This window comes from Panicum hallii, chromosome 5, assembly GCF_002211085.1.
Source record: "Panicum hallii strain FIL2 chromosome 5, PHallii_v3.1, whole genome shotgun sequence".
Lineage (NCBI taxonomy): Eukaryota > Viridiplantae > Streptophyta > Magnoliopsida > Poales > Poaceae > Panicum > Panicum hallii.
Window position 1 is genome coordinate 16,804,821 of NC_038046.1, and position 25,717 is coordinate 16,830,537.

Here is a 25,717-nt window from a genome sequence, read left to right on the forward strand (position 1 = left end):
TTCTGGAACGGCTGTTGATCTGAGACTGACGCTGAAGCTGAAGTTTTCCCCTTCCAACAAAATTAAGGCTGAAGTTGTCGAATCCGAATTCTATATATCAAAAATATAAGAATTCTTGAAGTTTGCTGGAGTGTATGACATGGATGTCAGTACAATTCTTTATGTTGATTTTGATTTGAGTACCACTCTTTCTTTTTCGGCTTATGCTATTGAGGGTGTCTATGGTAAGTGATTGAGTGAGTCAAGTGAATAAGAAGTTAGACATATAAATTGTCGTACTAAATGATTGGAAAAACCTACCGGAATGTATAACGTGAATTTTATCCGTCAGAAATGGAGAGAAAGATAAGAGAGTAAACATCATCTAGTAATTAGCAATTTAACATTTGATTATATTAGAGAAACCCCTTACAATCATTCAAAAGAAACCCCTTACAATTTAACATATGTAATGATTAATTTAAATTACGGATAGTAATAAAACAACATTAAAATACTATACTATGCAACTTGTAAGTTGCACTCCCTCATGTTGTTTCTATAAGGCGCGCACACAACCTAAAATTCAAAATTCTTTAAATTCTTGACTAACATTTTTTATTACTATTGTTGGATTCACACTTAAAAGCAAAATCATATTATATCAGCAGTCAAAACTCAAAAAGTGTGGCATTGGAGACAACATTGCGCGGAACCGTGTCTTACATTTTGAAAATGATGGAGTAACATACTTTCATTTTATGGTATTACATGTTGGAGAATGTGACATGGTACAATTAATTGTGAGAGGCCCCAGTAATCCAAGTGGAGGTTTTCATATTGGTGTTTCCGAGAATAGCCGCATCAACGAGAATGAAATGAATTGGAGTTTGAAAAATATACCCCTCCACATTAGCATTTAGGGTGTGTTCGTTTCCTGGGGTATAAAGTTTAGAGGGTCACATCAAAGAGAATCTTATCATTTAGAAGTATTAAATAAAGTTTAATTACAAAACTAATTGCAGAACCCTAGGGCTAATTCGCGAGACGAATCTAATGAGGTATATTAGTCCATGATTAGCGGATGATTACTGTAGCATCACTGTGGCAAATTATGGATTAATTAGGCTCATTAAATTTGTCTCGCGAATTAGCACCCATCTGTGCAAAAAGTTTTATAATTAGACTTTATTTAATACTTCTAAATGATAAGATTCTCTTTGATGTGATGGGTCTAAAATTTAGAGGGCAGGAAACGAACAGGGCCTTAATTTCATAACTCATCAAGAGTTGGTATCCGTGTCCAAATAATTTCATCTAGATGAAATTGGTTTCTTCTCTCTTCTATTAAATCTGATGCCACATTACTGGAATAATTAATGAGAATGAAACTCCCTTTGGAGTAGCCTAATATGCTCTCCATTTTAAATAATAATTTGCTTTAGATTTGTTCTAAAGGTCTATTTGGATATAGGGCTAATTTTTAGTCAGCTAAAAATTTACTCTAGATGATCCAAATAGGGAGACTAGATATGGATTAGCCTTCAACTAAAGTGTGACGGAACCGCCAAATTAAAACTCTAATTAAGCGTAATGGCCGTCATTTGAACACATCGGGCGCATTAGCTTAACGGCTTAATTTGGCGATCCTTTCTCTCCCACGGTGTCGGATTTTTTCCGGCTGCCCACCGAGATCAGGAACTCGAAGGTGCAGACAACACAAGATTTAGACAGGTTCAGGCCGCAATATGCGTAATGCCCTACGTCCTGTATGATGGTTTGTATTGCCTTTATCTTGGTAATCTTGGTTTTGAGGGGGTCCCTGCCCACCCTTATATATCCGGGGGGATAGGGTTACATGAATCCTAGTCTGATACTAACTTAGAAATCGTACTCAAGTACAACTCGAGTAGTTTCCTTCTGTATCGACTAGTTCTACTCCGCATGCGGGTAGAATACAACATAAATAAGGTACAGGACATGTCCTATCCCTTAGCCCAATACGGACTCCTTGACGTACGCAGCCCCGTGGCCCCGGGTCTGACAAGCCCCCGAGCTCTTCGTAGCTGAGTACTGCAGTCTCTTCGAGTACTTCTCAAGCAGTCTTCGACTTCTTTCGAAGCTCCGTCTTGAAATTTTTCTTCGAGTACTCTTCTGACTGCATCGAAGCTATGAGGTGCTCATGCCCCGAATTCTTTCTTTTATATGGGGTGCGATGAATAATCGCACTCCATATGGAGTAGCCCCCGAGCCTTAGGTTGAATCAAAGAATCAAGCTGAGGGTCAAACTAGCCTTGAATCTTTTCTTGTTATCCTTCGAGTACTTTCGAAAAATAGGTAGTCGATGCCACGTGTCTCACAGCCCCCGAGGCTTAAATTCAAATCCCACAAACTTGGAGATAAGGATCCGAAAGTCGTGGCATGCAGTATTACTCTGAAATTCTAAAAAAAACTCTTCGCCTTCTGCATAGTGAAATTAAGCCTCCCGCTGGTTTATTTAACCGCGCGGTGACTTAAGGTTTTTTTTGCACTCTCAGTCTTCATATGAGTCGTCTTCGAGTAGTTTTGCGGCGTCCAGCCCCCAGCTTACGAGCGAGGAGAGCCAAAGGAACCATATCGAGTAGTGCGCATCACCCAGCTCCCAAGCCTGGAACTAGCGGAACCGTAATGGCACGCCCTGCTGCCTGGAGGGTTGTTGCTGAAGCTTGATCTGAAAAAAGACAATACATACATTATGTAGCATAATGCGAAGATACCGAGTAGTACACACTAATAATATGAAGGAACCAAAATTTATTCGGTGTAAAAATTTCGCGTCTTGCTCTTGCTAGGCCATGTAATTTCCCCGGACAGTTAGCCTGTTACGTTTAATCACCTGATCCCTGATGGCCGTAGACCATAGCGTAGGGAACTTTGCCGCATGCACGCGTAGGAGCATAGGCTTACAGAAGAGTCGAGGTTTCACGGATTAAGGCGTGTGCTACTCGAGTACTTTAGCAACCGTTAAGAGAAGACAAAGAAGTCGTCATGCGACAAAGAGGATGCGCGGTGCGCATAAAGTAGTCGGCGATGTGTAGCTCTGGAGGGTTTCGTACCCATCGAGAGATATACACGCATAAGTAGTCGGCGAGTGCGTGTGTGGCAACACGCAAAGATCTATACTTCCATAGGGTGTAGTCCCATGAAGCCTCCAGCACTCAGAACACAATCTTGTGGCGTAGCCTCCGTAGTCAGTGTCCTAAGGCCGTGGCAAAGCCGCCAGCACTCGGTGCATTAAGTCTGTGACAGAGCCTCCAGTACTCGGTGCACCAAAGTTGTGGCTGTCGGTCTAACATCCCAGGAGTAGTCGATCAGGGCGTAGCCTCCGAGGGTTTCATGCCCATCGAGAGGCGTACCCGAAAGGGTAGCCGATTCTGTGGAGAACAAGTCGGAAAAGGTAAAAATCACTTAGCTTGATTCGTGGATGAATATCGACGAAGCTGAGGAGCTCGTTAATGGAGCTGCGATGGTTTGTTGATGAAGCTTGACTAGTCGGAGTCGATTCCGACTAGTTTTCAAGTCGAGACGAGTAGTTGAAGTAATCGTCGGCGAGCTGCCGATCGTCCTCGCGAAGTCGAAGTAGTCGAACCCGTCGCTGCTGCGCGCGGATACTGCGGCACAAGCCAAAGTTGAACCGGGTTGTCGAGGTCGACGGCCGCGGTGCATCGACGTTGCAGCGCAAGGCGAAGTCGAACCGAGTAGTCGAGGTCGATGTAGCCGTTCGCTGAAGGATCCGATCTCGAACTCGATAAATCGATCCACCGATGCACATGCATGAAGGTAGCAATCCGCCACCTGGTGAACTAGAAAGATGCCAACGAGTTCGCCGATGGATCTTCGACGCGCCCCCTACCTAGCGCGCCAGCTGTTGGGTTTTATCCGGCTGCCCACCGAGGGGTATACCCAAGGTGGTAGGTTTTCGGTTGGGATGCGCCGAGATCAGGAACTCGAAGGTGCAGACAACACAAGATTTAGACAGGTTCAGACCGCAATATGCGTAATGCCCTACGTCCTGTATGATGATCTTGGTGATCTTGGTTTTGAGGGGGTCCCTGCCCACCCTTATATATCCGGGGGGACAGGGTTACATAAATCCTAGTCTGATACTAACTTAGAAATCGTACTCAAGTACAACTCGAGTAGTTTCCTTCTGTATCGACTAGTTCTACTCCGCATGCGGGTAGAATACAACATAAATAAGGTACAGGACATGTCCTATCCCTTAGCCCAATACGGACTCCTTGACGTATGCAGCCCCGTGGCCCCGGGTCTGACACACGGCCCGATCGAAACAACACCGGTAGTCCCATGCGAAAGTGGGCGCAGATGGTACAACATGACATAACTTGAAAATACACAAGAGTGACAAAACGATAACAACAAAGAGTTTTACAAACCGAGTTCGAAATACATAATATTATACAAGAGTATCTGCCCTTTATACAAAGTTGGATAACATGGAATCCACCCCCTACCACATCCAAGAGCGGATAAGAATTTCACACTCAGCCCACGAGTGTGCAATCAGTTACGTGCCTGGATCCTCGATATTCCACCCCTCCGCGTCCAGCCGAACGAACTTGGCGCAACACGGACAGAAGTCTACGTGTGCGGGTCCTGAAAACATTTCTCCAACAAAAACCTGAGTATACTAATACTCAGCAAGGCTTACCCGACCAGTGGGTATAACTTAGCCCACATATCTAGACATGCAAAGCATTTGGCTGGTGGTTATTTTGCAGAAAAAGCGACTAAAGTAATCCCTTACTTTCATTATTTTAGCTCCAGATTCTATTTAACTTAACTATAATCTAATCATTGGCATAACCTATCTATAGCACACATGTGAAGCATTAACCTTAATTCAAAGTATGGATCCTCATCTATATTTCTTGTCATCCCCAACATAATACTACGCTGCGACGCAGTGACCAAGGTGCTCATATCCGAGAGCGACTGACGGCGAATCGATTCGATTTAATCTTGCAAGGTGGACCTAACCAACACGGCACGCGTATGCCCCGTCGGACCACACGCACCAACCTTTCCCCTCCCCACCTCGAACTACAGAACCGCCCCACCTGCATATAGTCAGCCGAGCCCTACGAGAGACCACCAAAAGTAAACTCATGCATCCCAATTCTCCACGGCCACTCGACTCGCCCTAAGGGGTGGGTAGAAGTTCTGTACTTCCGAAGCAAGGCGGTACTCGGCTTACCGGTTTCGACTACCTCCTACTCCCGGCATGCGGTTAGTACAATTCAAACATGATCAGCAGGGCCAACAACGGCTCGGTCCTTAATCGACACAGGCGGAACTACACCTCTTCCGCCCGGTCTCATATTTTATTCTTTCTTTCATTTCAAGACTTTCATCCATAAATTAGTAACTCATATCTGGAAACATAAAGCTATCCTATATCTCGCGAGTAACCAAAAATTACTCGACTTCTACCGAGTTCTATTAAGCATAGCATTTCTATCGTCCTATACATACTAGTATAACTCAAGGACACCTAGGGTTCATGCAACTAGAGTTTCAAACAACTCCTAAACATAATGTATAAGCAATAACTACATATATAGGTGTCGTAATTTAAAAATTAATAGGATGTGCACCGGGGCTTGCCTTCGGGCTGCTGCTCAGAGCTAGGGGCAGACGGGCCTTGGGCCGGATTCTTGCGAACCCCCTGTTGGACTTGCTCCGAGTGCTCTTTCGCCTCCGCGATCACTTCATATACGACTCCTTCGGCGGTGGCGTCTACACGTATGCACATGACATGAGAATGTATGCAAATACGATATGCAACAACAATCTTTGAAATGCCCAAGTAGAAGCACTACAAATTTACCCCAAATTTACCCAATTCTACATCCAACAGTTCTAATAAAACCCGGAATATCCGGATTCATATCCGGAGTATCCGGACTCCGAAGTCCGGAGTTTCCGGGCTTATACCCGGAGTATCCCAAACCCGGAGTATCTAGGCTTTTACCCGGAGTTTTTCCTCGGAGTATCTGACCAAAGGAAATCACCTAGAACATCCTAAAACAACCAAATCGGTGAGCCCTAGCTTCTAGTACCTTGAGCTAGTTCCTCTCGCAAGAAAACTCGAAAACGATGTCGCCCCAAGGTGTAATACTTGTAGAAAATTGATCCCCCATGCCGAGTGAAGCTCCCTTGGCCTTGGAATCAAGTTGAAATGAAAGATTTCGGAATCTAGAGCTTAGGGGAGAGGGAGAGCTCGTGAGGGAGGTGAGGGAGAGAGAGGTAACGGGAGAGAGTGAGAGTGAGGGAGAGAGAGAGAGTGATATTTTCTATTTAAAAGATTGTGGGGTCCAGATGACCACGTTATGGAAATAGAAACTCCACGCCCGGAGTATCCGGGTCAATGGCCGGAGTATCCGGGTGTTAAATAAAGTATAGTCCATTAGCCCTCCAAAACTAGCTATTGAGGGATAGTTTCTGATAGCGGATAGTAATACCAAAATACCCTCCTCAAACTTTATCCTCTCACAGCATGCTTGATATAGAGGTATAGATAACTTTTCTCAGTACTACAGCTAAAGTTTAGTTCAGGTATCCAAACACAATAGGGCTATTTTTAATTATCTAGAATTTAGGTATCTAAAGTTTAGCCACTTTAGTTTTTGCCTATCCAATCAGACCCTAAGTTAAATCTGACTAATTTCAATCAAGTTTACAATAAAAGATAATAGCAAACAAACTAATTTGATATTGAAGATGTTAATTTTTTATAAACTTGAAAAAAATTAAAATAAATTGTAATTTTAACATAAAGCTAGTAGAGGCCAAAGTGAGACAAAAAAAACATGGTTATTGATGCATCGAGATCTCCCCTACTCAACTACATCTAGTTATACTTCCAATATTCTTAACATGGAGCATGATAAAAACGATGGTAGAATTACAATTCCTTAGACGGTTAAACATCATGCCCACATTTTACACTTAAGTGAGTGCTTTTAATAATTTTTTCGTCGGCCTACGATAATCAAGGCATGCAAAGCCACTTTTATTTCTCTAGCACAAATAGACTATGTTTAGACTTAACCCGAAATTGTAATACGGTTTTCCTTTAAAAAGAAAATGCTACCAGATTTTATTTTGTACCACGTCAATTAGATTGCGGGGCTCGCCAAATTTCTGTTCAAATCCAGTTTTTTTATAAATAGTTTCTGTTCAAACTGGGGATTCGTTTTCTTCAAAAAAAAAAAAACCCCCGGGGATTCGGACTGCAGCAGGCCCCGTCCGTGGATGCGGCCCAAGTTTTGTTCCGCGACTGTCCAACAGCGCCGTCTCGGCCTGTTCGGCGACCAAAGCCCCTCTTCCTCTTCGGCGCGCACTCTCCGACTCCTTCCCTCGCAAGCTTTCCCCCATTCCCGCCCACTCCTCCTTCCGCCGCCGCCTCTACCGCCGGCGGCGGCGAAATGCCGGTCTACAGCATCCGCGGCGTCGATGTCGACTTCCCCTTCGATGCCTACGACTGCCAGATCACCTACATGGACCGCGTCATCGAGTCCCTGCAACAGGTAACCAATCCCCCCGCCGCCAAATCCTCCAAATCCACGTGCTAAACCCTACCCAATTTTTGGCTCCGTTCTGATTGCTTCGGGTTGGCGTTTCCCCGCCGGATCGATGGGCAGGGGAAGAACGCGCTTCTGGAGAGCCCGACTGGGACGGGGAAGACGCTATGCCTGCTGTGCGCGTCGCTCGCGTGGCGCCGCACCTTCGGCGAGTTCCTGCGGGGAGGTCGCGGCGGCGGCCGTGGCGGCGGAGGGAGCCAGCCGCCGCACTACGGGAGCCAGCTGTCCGGGAGCCAGCAGTCAGGGGACCCCTTGTCTCAGCAGGAGCACTCGGGGTACCCCGTGTCTCAGCAGCAGCACTCGGGGTACCCCGTGATCATATACGCCTCCCGGACGCACAGCCAGCTCCGGCAGGTCATCAAGGAGCTCAAGGCAACTAGTTACAGGTCAGCAACTGAACTTGTTCTTCAGTACCTTGTTGTTATTTGAAAGCTAATTGTGTAGGACTGTCTGCTGTTAAGTAATTTCTCATGAATTCCACGGTGCTGAGGGCTAGAAATGTCTTCAGTAGCTGCAGTTGTAGATTGACTGATCTCAGAACCTCTGATGGTTCATAATCAATTTGGTGTATAATGTTTCACAGGCCAAAAATGGCAGTGCTGGGCTCCCGTGAGCAGATGTGCATCCATAGCGAAGTGAGCAAACTCCGTGGAAGAGCACAGAACAATGCCTGTCACTTCCTCTGCAAGAAACGCCGGTGCCAGCATAATAACAATGTCGCTGGTAATTGCAACAGAGAGTTATTATTTGTAGCTAAGCCTTAAATTTGGCTCTGCATGCTACACACAAAAATAAATGGCAACCATAGAAGGAAACAGACATGCATAAATTCTTGCCTGTACCCTGATCCATTCAGATTGATACAGGGTGTTATCTCTCTGAATACCATGATTATTGTTTGATTCTTGCAAATGTCTATTCAAGTGGGAGACCTTTCTTATGCTCTATCCACCTATTCAATGCTGGTCGAATAATTCTGTTCTATCCACCTTTAGCTACTCACTTTTCCTTTTTATTCTAAAGAAAAATACATTGATCATGAATGGCACTTCCTGCAGAGTTCATGAAAAACAAACCTGACTTTGGGAGCAAGCCTTTTGACATAGAAGATTTGGTTAATATTGGTAAAGGGAAATCTAGCGGCCCGTAAGTTTCATATTTTTTTCTCTGTATTTTCCATTATTACAGATCAATGGCAAACATATTTATGGATTTTCTGACCCACTAGTGGCATCTTTTTCTTTACCATTTAAGATGCCCATATTACATCTCCCGGGAACTTTCGAAGTCAGTTGATATCTTGTTTGCTCCTTACAACTATCTTATTGATCCGGGAAACCGTCGTTCCTTAAATAGCATACCATGGAACAATGCGGTACTTATATTTGACGAAGCACACAACTTGGTAAGGGGCTCCTTCTGTTTAATTTGGTAATTGAACTCTCAATACTATAGCCTTAAACTTAAATTGAGAATTCTGATTCTGAATGTAAAAGCAGCAATACTTTAGACTTAAGTTTACCACAACTCTTTTATGCAGGAGAGTATATGTGCAGATGCAGCTTCTTTCGACTTACATCCAAATAATCTAACTGCTTGTGTAGCAGAAGCTCATGAGTGCATCAAACTGTGTTCAGTAAAGAGGTCCACTGAAAATTCTGCTGATAAACAATTTGACGCCGAAAATTATGCAATCCTCAAAGGTGAGCTAAAATTCTTTCAAATTCTCATAGCCGTACTCGGATCCATGTGGTTCTAAACTACTAGGCCTTTCTTTTGTTCTTATGTGGAAAGCTTGTACCTTCACTTCGACGATTTTGAGACTAATTCCATGTTGGTAATATCAAAACATTCTTTCCAGCTCTCCTAATGGCACTTGAGAAAAAAATTGGTGAGTTGGTAATCGAATCCAAGGAGTTGGGCTGCACAAAAGCTGGGAGTTACATATACGATTTCCTCTCTGAACTGAATATCACATCTGACACATCCAAAAAATTAATTGAGACAATTGATTGTGCTTCACTGCTATTAGAGGAAGGTAATAGATTTTTTCTTGTATTATTCTTTATATTACAATACAGTATTATTCTTAATAATTAGTGAGGCCAAAGTCATCCATCTTTTGGAGCTCTGTTGTGTTAGTTGAACACATTGAACTTTTAACAAATATCTGGATGGTTCATGCAAAGTGGTTCAGTAACGTTGTTTTGTTCCTGCATATTTAGGAAATTCTGCTGAAACCGGACCAGGTGTCCAGGCAAAGGCCACAGTGTCTAGATTGGAGTCAATTAGGGACATTTTAGACATAATTTTTAGGGGCGGTGGTCAAGACCATGCAAAATATTATCGAGTAAGTTTCTCTTCAATTCTGTGTATCTCTCTGATTGCATTTCTCCATTCATTTTTATTGGTTTATCCAATTAAGTTATTTCAACGCCTCTCCATAATTCTGGCTTCACTCTTCTGTTGTCATCCAACCCTCTTTTTCATATTTGCAGCATAAGCTTTGCATACTTTAATGTACTCTTACAATCACACTCAATCTTTCCAGTTTCATGTGAACGAATCTCAGCAAACATCTGGAGATGCATTGAAAGTTCTGGGTAAGTCCAAAGTTGATATGTAACATATATGTTCTTTATATGAAGTTATGAACGAAAAAGTCTGTAATCCCTGATACAGTTCATTGCTCACTATGAACTGCACGCATAGTATTATTCCACTGACTTCTTTCAGATATAGGAAAAAACACATGTGACACATGGTACAGTTCACTGCTCAATTCTAAACTGCATGATTAGAATAATTACATTGATAGCTATCAGACACGGTCCCTTCAAATAAGATAATGTACTCTTTAGTTAGTCTCCTCAACAAGTGAATAACTATACATTCAATTATCCACAATTTTTTTGTATTGCCAGGTAAATCTTCAAGAACCCTTAGTTGGTGGTGTTTCAACCCGGGGCTTGCAATGGAAGAATTTCTCAAGCTGGGTGTGCGCTCCATTATATTAACTTCTGGCACTTTATCTCCCTTGGATTCACTAGCCATGGAACTAAACCTGTAAGTAAATCTATTTAGTTAATCGCTGACTTCGAGCTTTGTTGGTTGCTTATTGATATTGATTTCTCTATTTGATGTTGATTATCAAGATAACATTTTTTCCATGAATCCAGTGAATTCCCAGTTAGACTAGAGAATCCTCATGTCATTTCCCCAGATCAAATATGGGTTGGAGTAGTGCCTGTGGGCCCTTCTGGACAAGCACTTAATTCTTCTTATCGTACGCGTGAGACTATACAATATAAACAAGAATTGGGTACTGCTATAGGTAGGCTGATAATTACAAAATGCAGCTGCTTTTATTCTGATTTATCTCTGCTGACTTATTTGCTCATTTTGCAGTAAACTTTGCGCGCATTGTACCAGACGGACTCCTTGTTTTCTTCCCTTCATATTCTATGATGGATAAGTGTGTTGAATTCTGGAAAAATAGGGTATTCCTAATTTCTGACTGGTAGTTCTAACCATTTGAAGCACTTATCCTAGACACTTATAATTTAATCTCTTACAGAACCATTCAAATTCAGCAGCTGAGAACACGATCTGGCAGCGAATCTGTAAGCACAAGCAGCCAGTTATAGAGCCTAGGCAGTCATCAAACTTTCCAATTGCAATCGAGGTTATGGGATATTTTACTAAACTGACTTGAATTTAAACACTTAATATGCTCATATAATTGTGAACCATTTTATTTGCAGGATTATGCAGCGAAATTACGCGATTCTTCTACTTCTGGGGCAATATTTTTTGCAGTTTGTCGTGGCAAAGTTTGTTCCTTTTCACCGTAACAGCTTCCTTTGCTTTCTATTCTAACTTCTCTTGATTTTAGTTTTTCGTTTCCAATGTTCTTGAGTTGAATGATATTTTTTTTTTTGCGAGCCTGTATGATTCGAAGATTTATTATAACTGTTATGTTTACTCATTTTTCGTGTGCTGAAAGATAAAACATGGTTAACATCGTAGCATTAAATCTATGGGTGCTGTAATGATGATATGTATTTTACCTTTATAAAGCTGAAATTTCATGAATACCCTGCGGATAGCAGGAGTACGAGACCATGAACAAGGAAGGCTTATTTCTGATCCTATAAAATACAAGTCATTGAGCTATAGAAGTAACCATTGGCAGAGTCAGAAAAGAGTTCACGACAAAAAAAGGGGCAGGGTAATTTTCTTAGTTACTTTAATTTGATGGCAGGGGCCAAATAGTATACTTATGAGTCTATAGAACTAGATGGTTCTAGTGCCAGATTATGGAGCATGAGGGCACCCCTGCATGAGGGAGGGAGGGAGGGAGGGCCCTGCCAGGCCCCCTCTCCCTGGCACGGTCTGCGTGATTAAACAACTTATAGAAATCAAAAGGTCATCGGAAGGACAAATGTTGTTTTTCGGCTAATCTTTAAGTTTTGCTCCCTCATTTATGCAATTTTGCTTGCACAGGTTAGTGAGGGTCTTGATTTTGCTGACCGTGCTGGGAGGGCAGTAATAGTTACTGGAATGCCGTTCGCTACCCCAACCGATCCTAAGGTTTGTTTCTATCTGTATGCTGTGGAATTATCTACCTAAACTTTTCTAAAAGGCAAGAATGTCCCCTTTTGTTACCTTCATATCGGTGTGTTTGGCACTGGCAATTATGTACCGAAAATATTCAATTCTTCTGGCTTTGTATGTTGAGATGGGTTCATCTGTATTCACACACACATATTTCATTGGCTTTTTGGATAAGTTGAATTCATGCTGTATCTATTAAGTCTGGAAAGATTCTGTCATCAATTTTTGGGTTTTCTTGAGATAAAATGTTTTTCCTTTGCTTCCTTGCTCATTAACCTGCATGAGCTTGCACACACTATTTGCTCTTTGGCTTTCAGCAAACGTAATTGGCATTTTCCTTTCATTAACCTTGCAATTTTCCTTTGTGTCTGTTCCAGGTTCGGCTCAAGCGTGAGTATTTGGATAAGCAGGGCACACCATCTGAGAACACAAAGGTTCAATAATTTCATAGTAAATGGTTAAGTGGACCTCTTCTGATCAATTTTACAAAAACTGTCTCATGATTGTTTTGTAGATGTTGACAGGAAACGAATGGTATGTGCAACAAGCAGCAAGGGCTGTCAATCAGGCTGTTGGACGTGTTATCAGACATCGCCATGACTATGGAGCTATTATATATTGTGATGAAAGGTAGGCTTATCATAGTCCTCTATGCAAGGAATCTAAGCATTGTTGGTTTTGTGCTGGACTTCCCACGGAAATATATTATGTATTTTGCTGGGTTGTCAATTATTTCTTGATGTTCCTGGTATAGTAGATGCTAGCACGCATACAGTCTTGGATCTCAAAGGGGATCTTCTATAATATCTGTCATGGTCAGCGCAATCCGCCATGACATTTTACACATAAGGAGTTGTTTCTTGGTTTTGTCCAATCATTATAATTTGATTGTTTTAGTTAATACTAGATACAAAGAACACTTGTAAGGAGTCGTATTGAAAGAAATAAAGAGTTCACTTTATTTATTTCTTCTGTTATTCACGTAATTTGCAACCAGTATACTGACATTTTAGGTTCCATATTGTAATCCTTAGAGTGACACCCAAAAAGGATCAACACTTTAAAAATCTCAAAAATAGGCTTTGCATTTTGTGAGCTAACGTATGCAATTTAAGTTACATGTGGTTATGCACAAGCTTTTGCATCTTGAAACATGTTGCTTGTTTCATTCAAACTTTCACAGAACAATTAGCATTTCAAAATAACTAAGCTGCTTTCAATTGCATTTTGGTTATAGGTTTGCGTGGCCAAATTATCAATCTCAGATGTCCTATTGGCTCCGACCTTATATAAAGGTGGCATTTGTTTACTGTCTTCCTACAATGCTCTTTGCTGGTATCTTTACTATGATATATTCTTGCTGCAGTGCTACTCAAAGTATGGAGAAGTCGTCCAAGGATTGACCTGTTTTTTTCGAGATAAAGCTACTTCAGATCCTTTAAAGCTAAAACGAACAGATTGTAATGGTAAAGATCTAGTTTTGAATAGTGTGATAAACTTCTTTATCTGTTTCTATCTATTTTTCTATATGCCAGTTCACGTACACTTAAATATTTTAAGTAATTTCCTTTTGAAACTTAATCCAGCGTGCTTGTTAATGATATGTGTTCTGCTGTGAGCATGGTTTTTCACAGCTTATTTGATAGCTGGCATATTGATGTTGTAAAATTCTCCTCGGGAAAATATTACTAGAAAGGTTTTGTAGCAAGTTACCCTGTCAAACTTGGATAATAGTCCACAACTCCACGTATGTATTAGTCGAAGTGTCATTAATTCACTAGTCATATATTTGTAAGGACCCATTTAGATATACATAGGTAGTTTAGGATTCAAGAAAACAACAGTGAGCTAGAAGGGCTTGATTTTACAAATTTGAGCAGAATGGGACTAAATCAGCAAAATTCAACTATAGTGGCTGCCTTGGACCAAATAGATGACCCTATGGGGCTTGCACTGCTTTCTGTTTTCTAGCAAGCTGTGGAGATTCAACTTTTGCATCTTGTATAGTTACAATTTAAAATGCCATTTGTCGTTCTTCATGATGTGCTTATAACTGAAGAAATTTTGTTAATTTTGAATACATGTTTTGAACAACATTAAAGATAATTTATAGCTTTGCAAGTGACAATTCAACTATTAAAGTTAAAAGAAAGAATAATTCAATTCATGATTATACATATTTCAGTTTCTTATATTTATGATCACTGCAAGAATTTCTCTACAGATAGAAACACAGTGCTAGCTCTGGTGTTGATTATATTTGAATATCTACAGCATGAGTTATGTGATCTGAACTGTTTTTTTTTGTATCCCCATTGCAACTTGGTGCAGCCTCATTTGATTTGTTTAATTTTGTTGGCAAATGAAATATGGAACTTTGACATTTAGTTACTTCTCTTTATGCTGCTTTGCTATTTCTCTTAGCGATTGTTATTTATTTGCTACTTTTTTTGAAAAATGTTGTTACATGCAGATTGTATAGCACCAGTTACAAAGAAATGCATGCCTGAAGAGAATCTATCAGATTTGGTAAATCCATTGCATTGACATAGCTGATCAAGATTTAATTTAATGACCCTGGAGCTTACAGATGCTGTCTTTCTTGTGCTAGGCTGCCAATGCACGAAATGAGTACCCGCAAATTACATTATCAGTAAATTCAACCACTAAGAGTAACTTTATGAAGTTGGCTCAGATCACTCCTGCTAATCGTTCTACCCTTGCTACAAAGCACAACTCTTCATCGATGTCACATCACTTCTCTGAAGACCAATTGTCACAGGATACTAAGGTTGTTGATATTACTGATGATGTTGAAATACATGGGCATCTGAAGGAACATACCTTCAAGTCTTTAGGACTTAAAAAAGCTAAACTAATGGACAGATCCAAAGATGCTGTTGGCTTGGATGATGTCTCTTCAAAATTGCCTCAAAATATCGATTCAAGAGCTTTGGCCAGATACCAGGGTGAAGGATCTACACCTCAATCAAAGAAAAGCACCATAGAAAAAGCATGTGGAAAGAATGAGGGTATCTGTGAAAAATCTGAAGGCCAGGAATCTAACTCAGGGGCAAGCTTCTTGAAGCTGGTATGCTGTTCTTTCACTGTAGTTTGATCCCATGTCATGCTTTGCGAAATAAGTGCTATATTGTTAATATGCTAATCTTTGCATCATTTACATTATTCCTTAAATTTGGGTATGTTTACTAGGCTCGAGAAAAGCTTAGTGGCGCAGAGTACAGAGAGTTTGTTGAATTTATGAAGGCCTTAAAATTGAAGACTATGCATATAAAAGATTCACTTGAAGAAATAGCAAAGCTTTTCTCCTCTCCAGGAAGACTTCCACTTCTTGAAGGGTAACTTAGACTTCTTGGTGCTTCCATTTGTTATTCTCTTCCTTTGCTCTTTGTTCCCTTATGCTATTGCACCTTTGTTTATACCCCATCGTCGTTCTCGTTTCGTTTACAGGTTCAGGATTTTTGTTCCAAAGAACCATCTTCCACTATATGAGCAGCTTGTTCGGAAATATAATGTTTGTAGTACATGATAACAACCTCTTCCGCTCATGTTTAAAGGCACTTCTGTTGCTTATGTGTTATATTTTTATTAGTGATAACTGCAGTGCTGGTTGTGATGAACACTTAACTATTTGTCAACAGAACATGCTCACATTCTTGAGGTGCATGCAGTTTGTTTTTAGAATGTGATATGGCAGTTCTGGATCTAAGGACAAGAGGACATGCCAAAAGCCTGTTAAGCACATAAGAAGAGTATTCATTGACCTTTTTCAAATATAATACGAATTCTTTTATCTGTGCTAAATTCAGGCCTCCTATACCTTTTCTGGTTATACTCTTAGTTGTCCCAAGCTCCACACTGTTTATCATCCTTCATGTCTATGCCCGCATGAAATTTAATTGCCCCCTTGTTTTCCTAAATTATAAAAGTCTATCAAGTTCCTTCAACAAAAATCATCCTGTTTTTTTTTTATCAAGATAAATTGCAGACAACTGCAGGTATATTTATTCATATGATCAACTTCCGATTGGCAAGTAGCTTAAGTTTATTGAATATAGAATTTTTTTTTCAGAACCAGTGCTATATTTGTTTAATTTATATATTACTTATTTGTGGTTGTATTTTCCCTCTCTTTACAATTGGAATTATGCCTTCTGGGTAACAGAATTATGCTTTTTGATATGTCACTCAAGCAAAAACATACATCCTTTGATGCTTTGTTGTCAAGCGGCCAAGCTTCTCGCGGTGGACCTCGTTGAATTCCGGGAGTCCTTGAAACTCCCGTCCGGAGCCAGGTTCGAAGCATGACAACTTCTTAGAACAAAGCCCAGGGGAGTCTCTCCCGTGGTTGAGTTTTTTTCTTTAATTTGGTGTTAAACGTAGAATATCATGAGGCAGCATTCCCTATGATGATTAGATCATGAATTAAAGTATTCTTGAGGTGTGCTGTAAAGCTGTTAGGAGTGTTAATTTGGCTTACTCTTTTTATCTGTATATGTTGCTCAAACAGTACATAATCTAAAACTTGATTCGTCCCCAAATTGATTATCTTTTGTAGTATGATAAGGTTACCTGAGTGTGTGGTCACCTTCTACATCTGCAGATGAAGTTTGGAAACTTGAAGAGTGAAATGCAGCATGTTGCTTGCTGTTTCATATCTGTATCCTTGAATAGCAAGCACAAATGCCCTGAATGTATCCTTGTACTATTTCTGAAGTAACAGTTACCATCCTAATGTTTCCTACTTCTAACGCTCTTGTGAGCCCACTGGGCTTTTCTGGGTGCTGAACTGCCCTTTTGATGAGCTCCGGCAGTCAGGTCAGCAAAGGCCTTGAGAATATGCTTGTGCACAGCTTGATCATTGAGCTGCAGGTAGTAAAAGAGTAGCTCCTCAAGGAAGTCCCAGTCCAATGGCTGAGATATGCGGCCATGGTGCATCTTTATCATGTTCTGCATGGATCTCCGGAAGTCTGCGTACGGGTCCATGGAGAACACCACTATGGCCGTGTTGTCGCCGCTCTCCTCAGCTGGCCTGGCTTCCTTGATGTCTTCTGCGACTGACTCTGAGGAAGATGACGTCTTCGCTGTCGGTTGTGTCTCGTCGACGAGCGATGTGGATGTGCCTGGCGACGATCGGAAGCATAGATGGTTGTTGTCGTCGTCGTCATGGATGTAGAGGGACCGGAAGTTGTCGAAGAGGAAGCGGTCGACGTCGGAGAGCGTCGCCGCCTGGTCCTTGCTGTTCTCGTCCGCGCAGGCAGCCGTGACGGCGGCGCGATCGCCGTCCATGTCCACCGACGCGGTTCTCGGGAACCTGCAGGTGGAGAGGAGGCGCGCACCGGTGATGTTCGCCGGAATGGTTGAGCTGGGGATGTGCATCGGAGGGATCTTCTTGAGCGTCCTGCACAGGTAGAGCTGCAAGGATTTGCGCAGCCTGGTTCTCTTCCTCTCATCTTCCATCTCCAACACTCTGTGAGAAGCGGAGCCTGGTAGCAGATTGGGAACGGCGAGAGATGTGAAGCTGCGTGCGTTAAAGAGGCAGGAACGGTGGCGCCCTGCCCTTGTTTTATTGTGCTAGTGGAGTTACAACGGGGTGTTTTATGGCGGATTGAATGGACAGGGTGTTCATCTGGGGCAGCTTAATGGCCCCCGTTTTGGTTCCTCCCCTGAAACGTATTTCCCGCCTGTGTGTAGTGTGTACTCACCATTAGATTGTAGCTGTCTAATAGCCAGTTTTATATAATGACACGTAACGACTTAACAACCCTGGTGAACGGATTGAGCGAGCGCCAGCGGGGAAAAGAGATATTTTCTTTTTTATAGTTATTCTCTAATATTTTATAATAGAAAAGTTTCTATTTCACTGCCAATCTCTTTCGCTGTCAATCTATTGACAAAGCTCAACCAAGTCAAATATTTTTTATCCTGGAAGAAATAGTAGAAATTAGAAGAAAAAACTTGATGCTTGAAAGACGACTTAACAAACAACTTCTACCATAAGTCTGTTGTTTCATAGTAGTATCATATTCCTTAATTTATGGAATGAAAAAAACAAAAAAATATTGTGCAGTATGACCGCAACTTGTACAATCACGAGAATGATCTCGTAGTCCTTAACTTTAGCTTATGAGAAGATTATTTCGTGAAGCAGCCATCTCATTTTCTCTCTTTCCTTCCTCTTTTTCACATCATCAAAAATCCCATATGGAATTGTATAAGACAATTTATAAGACCGCCGACGTATAATAAGAGTGCAAAAGTTAACTGTGAGCTGTGGCCCTGTTAACAACTTGTACATAGTGCAACACATAGGGGCTACAGAAGAGTTGTTGTGTTAGATGATGATCCAATGGAACAAGCAGATACAACCCAAATTACCCCTACCTTTTTTTACACTGCTTTCCTCTGAATGGGTCCGCTTCCTCCTAAAGCGCGCCCGGTAGCCGGTACAGGTCCACTGTCCGCATGCATTTCGATGGCCTGGCTTTTGTGCTATTGTGGGCCGGTTTAGGACTATTTGTAGCGAACTCTGAGCCCAACAGTCCCAGTCACACTACATGTTCGTTAGCATTAGATTTTCAAATTTTGACAAAATAGCACACTATTCTATTCAAAATTCACACTGACTTCACTCATACAATATATATAAAAACATAATATTTTTTGTACCATATGCAACACGCATTTCACAGGCACAATATCTCACAAGAAAATAAAAAAACAAAATGCATCTCTGTTGTAGCTGTTGGTTTTTTAGAACATTTTTCCAGCTACTACCACGAGGAAGTAATTCCTTCCATTCATCTAACAGTTCCAACAACTCATCCATTCTGTAAGAAGTAATTAATGCGGAACAAAAACTTGTTTCTAGCTTTCTTCTTTTGCCAGCTAAAGTATAATAAAAAAGCCCTAAAATAACAAAAAAATTACATGTAAATTTGACAACAAATTTACAGATAAAATTTCTCCTGGAACGTCTTGATAACAAGCAAAAACCCATAATGCATCTTGCTAAAATATCTATAAAAATATGATGAGCAAAGATATCATTAGTGGAAAAACATGCTAATTGTTGGCATACAAAAAGTACAATAAAGTAAATGTTGTAAAATCTAAAGTTGATAAGCACAAGTTCTACGGTTCATCAGGCATTGCACGAAATTTAAATTATATAGCTCGGTAAGAACATGTTCATCACCTGCAATAGTTTCCGTCCCGAAAAGCAAGTGTTATTTGGTTAGATGCATATATGCTGATGACTCAAGCTCCATCCAAAAATAACTCATTCTGCAAAACACAGTTAGCACTTGAAACAATGTTAGGAATCTAATTTGGGGGTGGAAACAGAAATGAGCATCCGCTCACAATATCAGGAATAAAAGAAATCTTGTATTGCATTGTTGGGGGAAAAAATCAAACTATCAGTTAATAACGCAAGGGGTATTTGATCTATAAATTCCCTGAATTATGACCGTTGACTTTACTAAATTATTTACAGTAGTTGCATCAAGATACTTTAATTACACTTTAAAGCTTAAACCCATGAAGTCGGACTTGTGAAATGATAATGTTGAGTGACATATTTCATGAGCAAGGTGGCTAAGGAATTAAATTTCTATATGCTGAGCACATGCTGGCAAATGGATGCAAGAATAAAGCACAGTACAACAATATGCAGCAACAAATATAAAGCTTAGCTTCCAAGTGAAGGTTGACTGAAACTCCACCATTAAGATCAGCAAATACACCAGACAAAAATCATGAAGCATGAAGTCAGACCCCATAAGAGCAACACAGAAAAGTCAGAAAAAGCAAAGAATTTACTCATATACGAAAAGAAGTAAGAAATAAGAAACTATAATTTGCACCAATCTTGTTCAAAAAAAGTACACAACTTATATAATAGTAAATTACTTGTCTATGAGAGTAACTAAGCTCGTAACTTGTGATAGCTATTTTTTGCAAGGTCCAATGGGGTCAATAACAAAAAAAAGAATGCATATTTACAGGACTCTAGTGTGCATACTTACAGGACTCTAGTGATGTTCTTTGTGTGATTACTGAGTAACAACACTTCATAAAAGTGAATTGAAAATCCTTCTAACATATGTCAAAGTCCTTGTGCCACAGAACAAATACATGAAGAATGCAAGTTTTAGTTGGCCACTAGACTAAAAAGCATGCAGAAATGCATTTTTTTAAAAAATATGAAGAGGTAACAAAAAATTATACTACTGTCGTTTGAAAAAATTCTAGTACTAATGGTTTTTGATTTTGTATTTAAACTTGGTAAGAACATATTTTCTATCCATGAAAAAAATATAGTTCTATTATACTAAAATCTTCGAAGTGTAAGCAGTGTAATATTCGTATATAGTACCTATAAAACTTTTGAAGTGGCAGGTGAGCACCTGACACTTTGTAGTTCCTAATCAAGGACCCTGGTAACAACATACAAATTGTTAATATCCAATAAATTATGAGGCTTGAGCAATATCCAATAAATTATGGAACTTAACCACCAGGTAAATGTGCAATGTATTAAATAACTTAAACAAAGTTGCCCTCAAACAAGATCCTTAGTGTACATTAGAAGCCAGCCAAACTTCAACATGTTAAAAGAAACAGATGATGAAGAATGTTAAAGGTAAAAGAAGAAGGAAAAGAAAACTTTCACAGCTTCAATAAAAAAGCTACCCATAACAGTCTTTGTGACAATACAACATGCACAAAGGACACTGAGAAAGCAAGAATAGTGAAGTTACAAAATACAATTTCTAAAAGTTACACAATTGCATAATGGTATAATTTGTATAGTTAAAATGTACGACTAAAATTTATAAGGCATGCATGCAAGAGAGTTTCTTCGCATGGCTTCAGCTACTCCTTGTTTCTACAAAATATAGAAAGGTAGGACCGATGAAATTGAATATTTACAAGCAAAGCAATATCAGAAAGTCAAGTAATGTATCATTTGGCTCATTCATCCTCGGTGATCATGAAAGTACGATAAGCTGCATGAAAAGCATGCCTCACATACTAGAAAATTACACGTCATTTCTGCACTCTACTTATTATAACAACTGGTTGTAAGATACATCAACAAATTATTTAATAATAGTAAGATTTTTCAACAGGAAGCATATTAACAAATGACCCAAAGCTGCTAGTCGACCCGAACACCTACAACACATATGTCCCAAAGCTGCCAAGCCACCATGCATATGAAAAAAAATGAAAATGTATGCTATGACAACCATATAATCACTCGCAGACCAACAGGACTTGCATTTCAGTAACACATTTTCTCTATATCTATCTAACACACGCATAAAGAAATTTGAAATTAAGCAAATCATAAAAACATTTAGTGATGCTGAAGTTGGAGCTGATCAGTAAACTGAGAACTAAAGTCTCTAATACCCAACACAGAACATTTCTACAATTTTGAGCTGACATTCTAGTGATGCACAAGACCATTCAAGAGTTCTAAGTTGGAGCATCAGTTCCCCAGGCAGACTTCTCTTCTATAGGCACTAGAATTTTGCCCAATAAGGCCATATTGCAACCAACATTAGACAAGAATTTATTTATGAATATAACAACATTACTAGAACAGGATGTATCAACTCCAAGTCATATTTTGTCTTGATCTTTTACTTGGTTAGGTATATCATTGTGATTTATTAATAGAACAGTTACAACAACAAGGAACTTTATTTTGTAATCTAACACCATTATACTTCACTAGGATAATAAAAAGAAGATCCTATTAATCTCTGAAACAAAAACTAACTGGAGCAACCACATTAGAAATGCCCCAAAATCGGAGCAACAATTTGTCTTTCATTAAGTGAACAAGCAGCAGCCTACAAACTGGCCATAATCCTCAAATCAAAAGGTAACAATCCAAAATATTTAACCTAACAATCCCCAAAATTGAACAGAAGCAGACCACATGAAGGACACAAACAACGGGAAATGGATAGAACATGAAGCGACAAGGCGAGGGTAGGGCAGCACCTGTGATCTGGTCCTTGGTGTGCTGGACGAGGCGAGGGTAGGGCAGCACCTTGCAAGTTGCGTTTATAGTTAGGTTGTCTATTGCCAATATATACTACCCCCTCCGTATATACCACGAAAAAATCTTAATTGTTAAAGGGGCTTTTAGTTTTATAAGCATTTGTTCAAGTTTAGGATATCGGATGCATCATGACTAACTGGTGACATTTCACTAAGAACTGTCTAGTACGCATTCAGACCCTATCCATCATCGATGCCAAGACTTTGGTTGGTACGTGCTGGCAGCAACAACCGCCATAATAATTCATAAGCCCAAGTAGTGATTTCTTTAAATAGTTCATAAGTTCCAACTTGTTGGATACAATGTATAAACTTCACACTGTGGAAGTCCCTGCGAAATTTTAACATTGACATACACTACTATATGAAGCTTTTCATTGCCGGTTTAGAAGGGCTCATCACTACCAGTTTGGGCTCTCATTGGATTTGAGTCGGTAGTGATAATGTTGGTTATCACGGTCAGTTATGAATAGGCAGTGTAAATAACTTATCACTGCCGATTTGTAACATGAACCGGCGGAGGTAATGAACACTTCACCGTGGGTTTGGGACCCAAACTGACGGTGATAATGAACATGTCACTGCGATTCTATTCCCAAACTGGCAATGATAATGAACATTTCACCACCGGTTCAACTCCACAACGATGTTTATTTTCACACACAAAAGCTACATTTAAAATTAAATATAGCACCATTTTGATAATATAATAATTAATACAAGAGAATCACAAATACATATCTTATGACCAGGATACATGTTACTAGCACAATGCATCAAAATATATTACAAGTCCATACATCAAGTCCGAACCATGAATCCATACACAAATCCATGCCACTGTTCATACATCTAATATATTACAAGTTTGAGAAAAAAAAAACATGAGCTACTCCTTGCCCCTAGATAACGCATTACTCTCTACTGAGTTTCACGACGTGCTCCATAATGAATCCAGCTAGTTGTTCATGAAACACCAATATCTAGGTTTGTAGCAACTTTGAAGTATCTATCTCGGCGTTCTAGACCACGGAATGAGAAAAGCGAAGAATATACTAAACATAATTAGATCATTTGAAATTATATATACTCAAAATTTTATTGAATTATATATACTCTAATTAGCTAACAAAGAACGAGAAGCGGTTAAAAATGACATGCATGTGAAGAAAGAGCCTATCCATCACTTTCACCTAAATTTTGTAGACAATCTAGCAAAATAAACAAGCTAACAATTAAATAAGTGGATAGATACCAACTATAAATAAGCGAGTGACGTTGATTCTTTAAATTCGGGAGTCTCCATGAACAAGATGGTCAAAAATTGCCTCTAAAATGAAAGAAGAACCTCCTCCATCACTTTCATCTCGATTTTGTAAACAATCTTACCAAACAAGTAAGCTAGCAATTAAATGAGTGGTTAGATACCAACCTTAAAATAAGTGAGTGATGTTGATCCTTCAAATTGGGGAGTCTCCATGAAATAGATGGTGAAAAATGACCTCAAATCCCGTGAGGCTTGCTTCTTAGGTTCCCATGTTTTGCTGCCTGTCCAATGAGATTTTGCTGTCAACAACATCTCACTCCATATGTATAACTAAAAAAAATCTTAGTTTCGCTAAAGTTCAATGCGCACACTCAATGAAACACATCGAGATCCGCCTCTGCAGTAGCAAATAGCATGGTAGCAACTTTGTTTCTTCTCCATTATACCTACCTTTGCCGACTTGACATGATCAGAGAAGTTTTATGTGCTTTGTGTCGACAATCTGATGGCTTTTCTAGCTTGCTTGGTTGCATTACTCAAACGCCTAGAAGGTCATAAGGACATAAATCTTAGACAGGTTTGGGCTGCCAATGACATAACACCATACGCCCTATGTTGGGTGTTTGATATTGCTTGAGACTTGTCCCCTACCTGCCTTATATATCCAGAAGGTAGGGTTACAAATTGTCCAACTAGATATATTCTTCACTCACCTACAAGGTAACAAATTTCATTCGGTTACAAACCTATCATCGTGAGCTGCATTGAGTTGCAGGGTACCCGGTAGTTCCCAAGAATGCCACTGTGGACTACACATACTCGAAAGGACAATTATACCACATCCTGAGCTGACTGCCCATAGCATTCCATTGAAGATATAAAATACTTTAGTACTTTTTCTGTAAACTAACCACATTCACAAATCACACAAGTTGCAATGGTCATGTTAGTGGCACTCGTATTCTTATGGATCCTCGAGTATGTAAGATACGAAGATATGAGGATGCAGGGGCGGAGCTAGATGTAGGGGCGGCGAATCTAGGGGGTGGGCCGTGGCCCACCCGGCCCACCCTAAGATCCAGCCCAACAACTCCTATACCCTGATTTTCTTACCGCTCATCTGATTCTCCTGTTGCAGATCGAGCCAACTAGCACTTTAAACTTAACCATAATGTTACTTCCTTGTATACAACAATTCATACTCGAATTGAGAAGGTGAAGCGCAAATAACTGCAACTTTACAAAATTAGATTGACTTATTCACTAAAATATTTTAAAAAATTATTTTATTGGACCACCCTAGCTTAAAGTCCTAGATTCGCCACTGGCTAGACAGTGAGATGACCAGGGTCATTTCAGTAACGTTGATGCTGTAACGGGGTTATTAGTGATGGGTAACAGTGATCTTGATTCTTGCACTACAACTACAAAAAAACGTCGGGGTCAGCTGACCCCGACAAACAGCCCTAAGTACGCCTCTGCGAGTATGTATACAGCACGTGAAACAGATCGCACGGATGGCATGGCTTGCAGGACCAGGTCAATGTTGTGCTGCAGTTTTCTAGCGCTGCCTGTCCCTGAAGATTTCTGCAAAGGGACAACTCCATTCACGACCTGGCATGCAAAAAGTCATCTCACGCTCTGAACTGAACTGAAGCAGAAGCCAAGAACCGGCCTGGCAGATGCAGTGGATGCATGTCGAAATCTCAAACTATGACGAGATGTTTCAAATGCCTGGTCAATCCTGCCGAGCCAGACAAACAAATTGACCCACTCATCAGTTCAAATTATCCTTAAAAGTCTTGATCAAACGGGGCATGCAGCTCACCACGCTTTTTTGCTGTCGACCTGGTACTATAAATACGAAGAGCCACCGATCCCTCTGCATCGCCGTAAGCATCAGAGAGCATAGCAGCAACTTTTCACTAGTTATTCAAGGATCACAGCTCCAATCTGCGATATAGTTTTCATCTTCAAAGACTCTCCAGCTAGTACAGCAACAGAAGATGGTGGTCATGAAGGCCTGCGTGCTGTTGTTCACGGCCTTCTTCTTCTCCGGGCTCATGCAGCTGTCCATGGCGGAGGACAAGCCGGCGACCATGGT

At 40.4% G+C, this 25,717-nt stretch overlaps 2 protein-coding genes across 4 annotated transcripts; one reads left to right on the top strand and one right to left on the bottom strand.

Moving 5' to 3' along the window:
* Positions 1-7,362: 7,362 nt before the first annotated feature.
* On the top strand, positions 7,363-16,995 carry LOC112894528 (regulator of telomere elongation helicase 1 homolog). 3 transcript variants are annotated; one of them, XR_003228992.1, is made up of 24 exons: positions 7,363-7,571; positions 7,686-8,011; positions 8,209-8,348; positions 8,684-8,771; positions 8,880-9,030; positions 9,166-9,328; positions 9,487-9,663; positions 9,851-9,975; positions 10,177-10,228; positions 10,550-10,691; positions 10,805-10,959; positions 11,034-11,125; positions 11,203-11,310; positions 11,390-11,458; positions 12,132-12,218; positions 12,620-12,676; positions 12,757-12,872; positions 13,480-13,537; positions 13,609-13,708; positions 14,716-14,771; positions 14,854-15,333; positions 15,456-15,601; positions 15,714-16,558; positions 16,867-16,995. XR_003228992.1 is itself a non-coding variant. In XM_025962277.1 (23 exons), the coding sequence occupies exons 1-23, from the start codon at positions 7,470-7,472 to the stop codon at positions 15,790-15,792; spliced, it is 3,069 nt and encodes a 1,022-aa protein (XP_025818062.1). In that variant the 5' UTR covers positions 7,363-7,469; the 3' UTR covers positions 15,793-16,806. The 3 variants fall into 3 exon arrangements, 2 of the variants coding, with proteins under 2 accessions (XP_025818062.1, XP_025818063.1); XM_025962277.1 differs by lacking the exon at positions 16,867-16,995 and having other exon boundaries at positions 15,714-16,806; XM_025962278.1 differs by lacking the exons at positions 15,456-15,601; positions 15,714-16,558; positions 16,867-16,995 and having other exon boundaries at positions 14,854-15,033; positions 15,129-15,325.
* LOC112892512 (transcription repressor OFP14) lies at positions 16,883-25,714 on the bottom strand. Its single transcript, XM_025959656.1, has 2 exons — positions 25,609-25,714; positions 16,883-17,749 (listed from the first exon to the last, which is right to left on the bottom strand). The coding sequence occupies exons 1-2, from the start codon at positions 25,712-25,714 to the stop codon at positions 16,995-16,997; spliced, it is 861 nt and encodes a 286-aa protein (XP_025815441.1). The 3' UTR covers positions 16,883-16,994.
* Between the last annotated feature and the right edge of the window lie 3 nt (positions 25,715-25,717).

Coding starts and splice junctions, on each gene's coding strand:
- LOC112892512 (XM_025959656.1), bottom strand. CDS start 25,714: ATGGTCGCCGGCTTGTCCTCCGCCATGGACAGCTGCATGAGCCCGGAG. Junction 17,750..25,608: donor GACCACCATCTTCTGTTGCT/GTACTAGCTGGA, acceptor ATCTGCTACCAG/GCTCCGCTTCTCACAGAGTG.
- LOC112894528 (XM_025962277.1), top strand. CDS start 7,470: ATGCCGGTCTACAGCATCCGCGGCGTCGATGTCGACTTCCCCTTCGAT. Junction 8,012..8,208: donor CTCAAGGCAACTAGTTACAG/GTCAGCAACTGA, acceptor AATGTTTCACAG/GCCAAAAATGGCAGTGCTGG. Junction 9,329..9,486: donor AAATTATGCAATCCTCAAAG/GTGAGCTAAAAT, acceptor CATTCTTTCCAG/CTCTCCTAATGGCACTTGAG.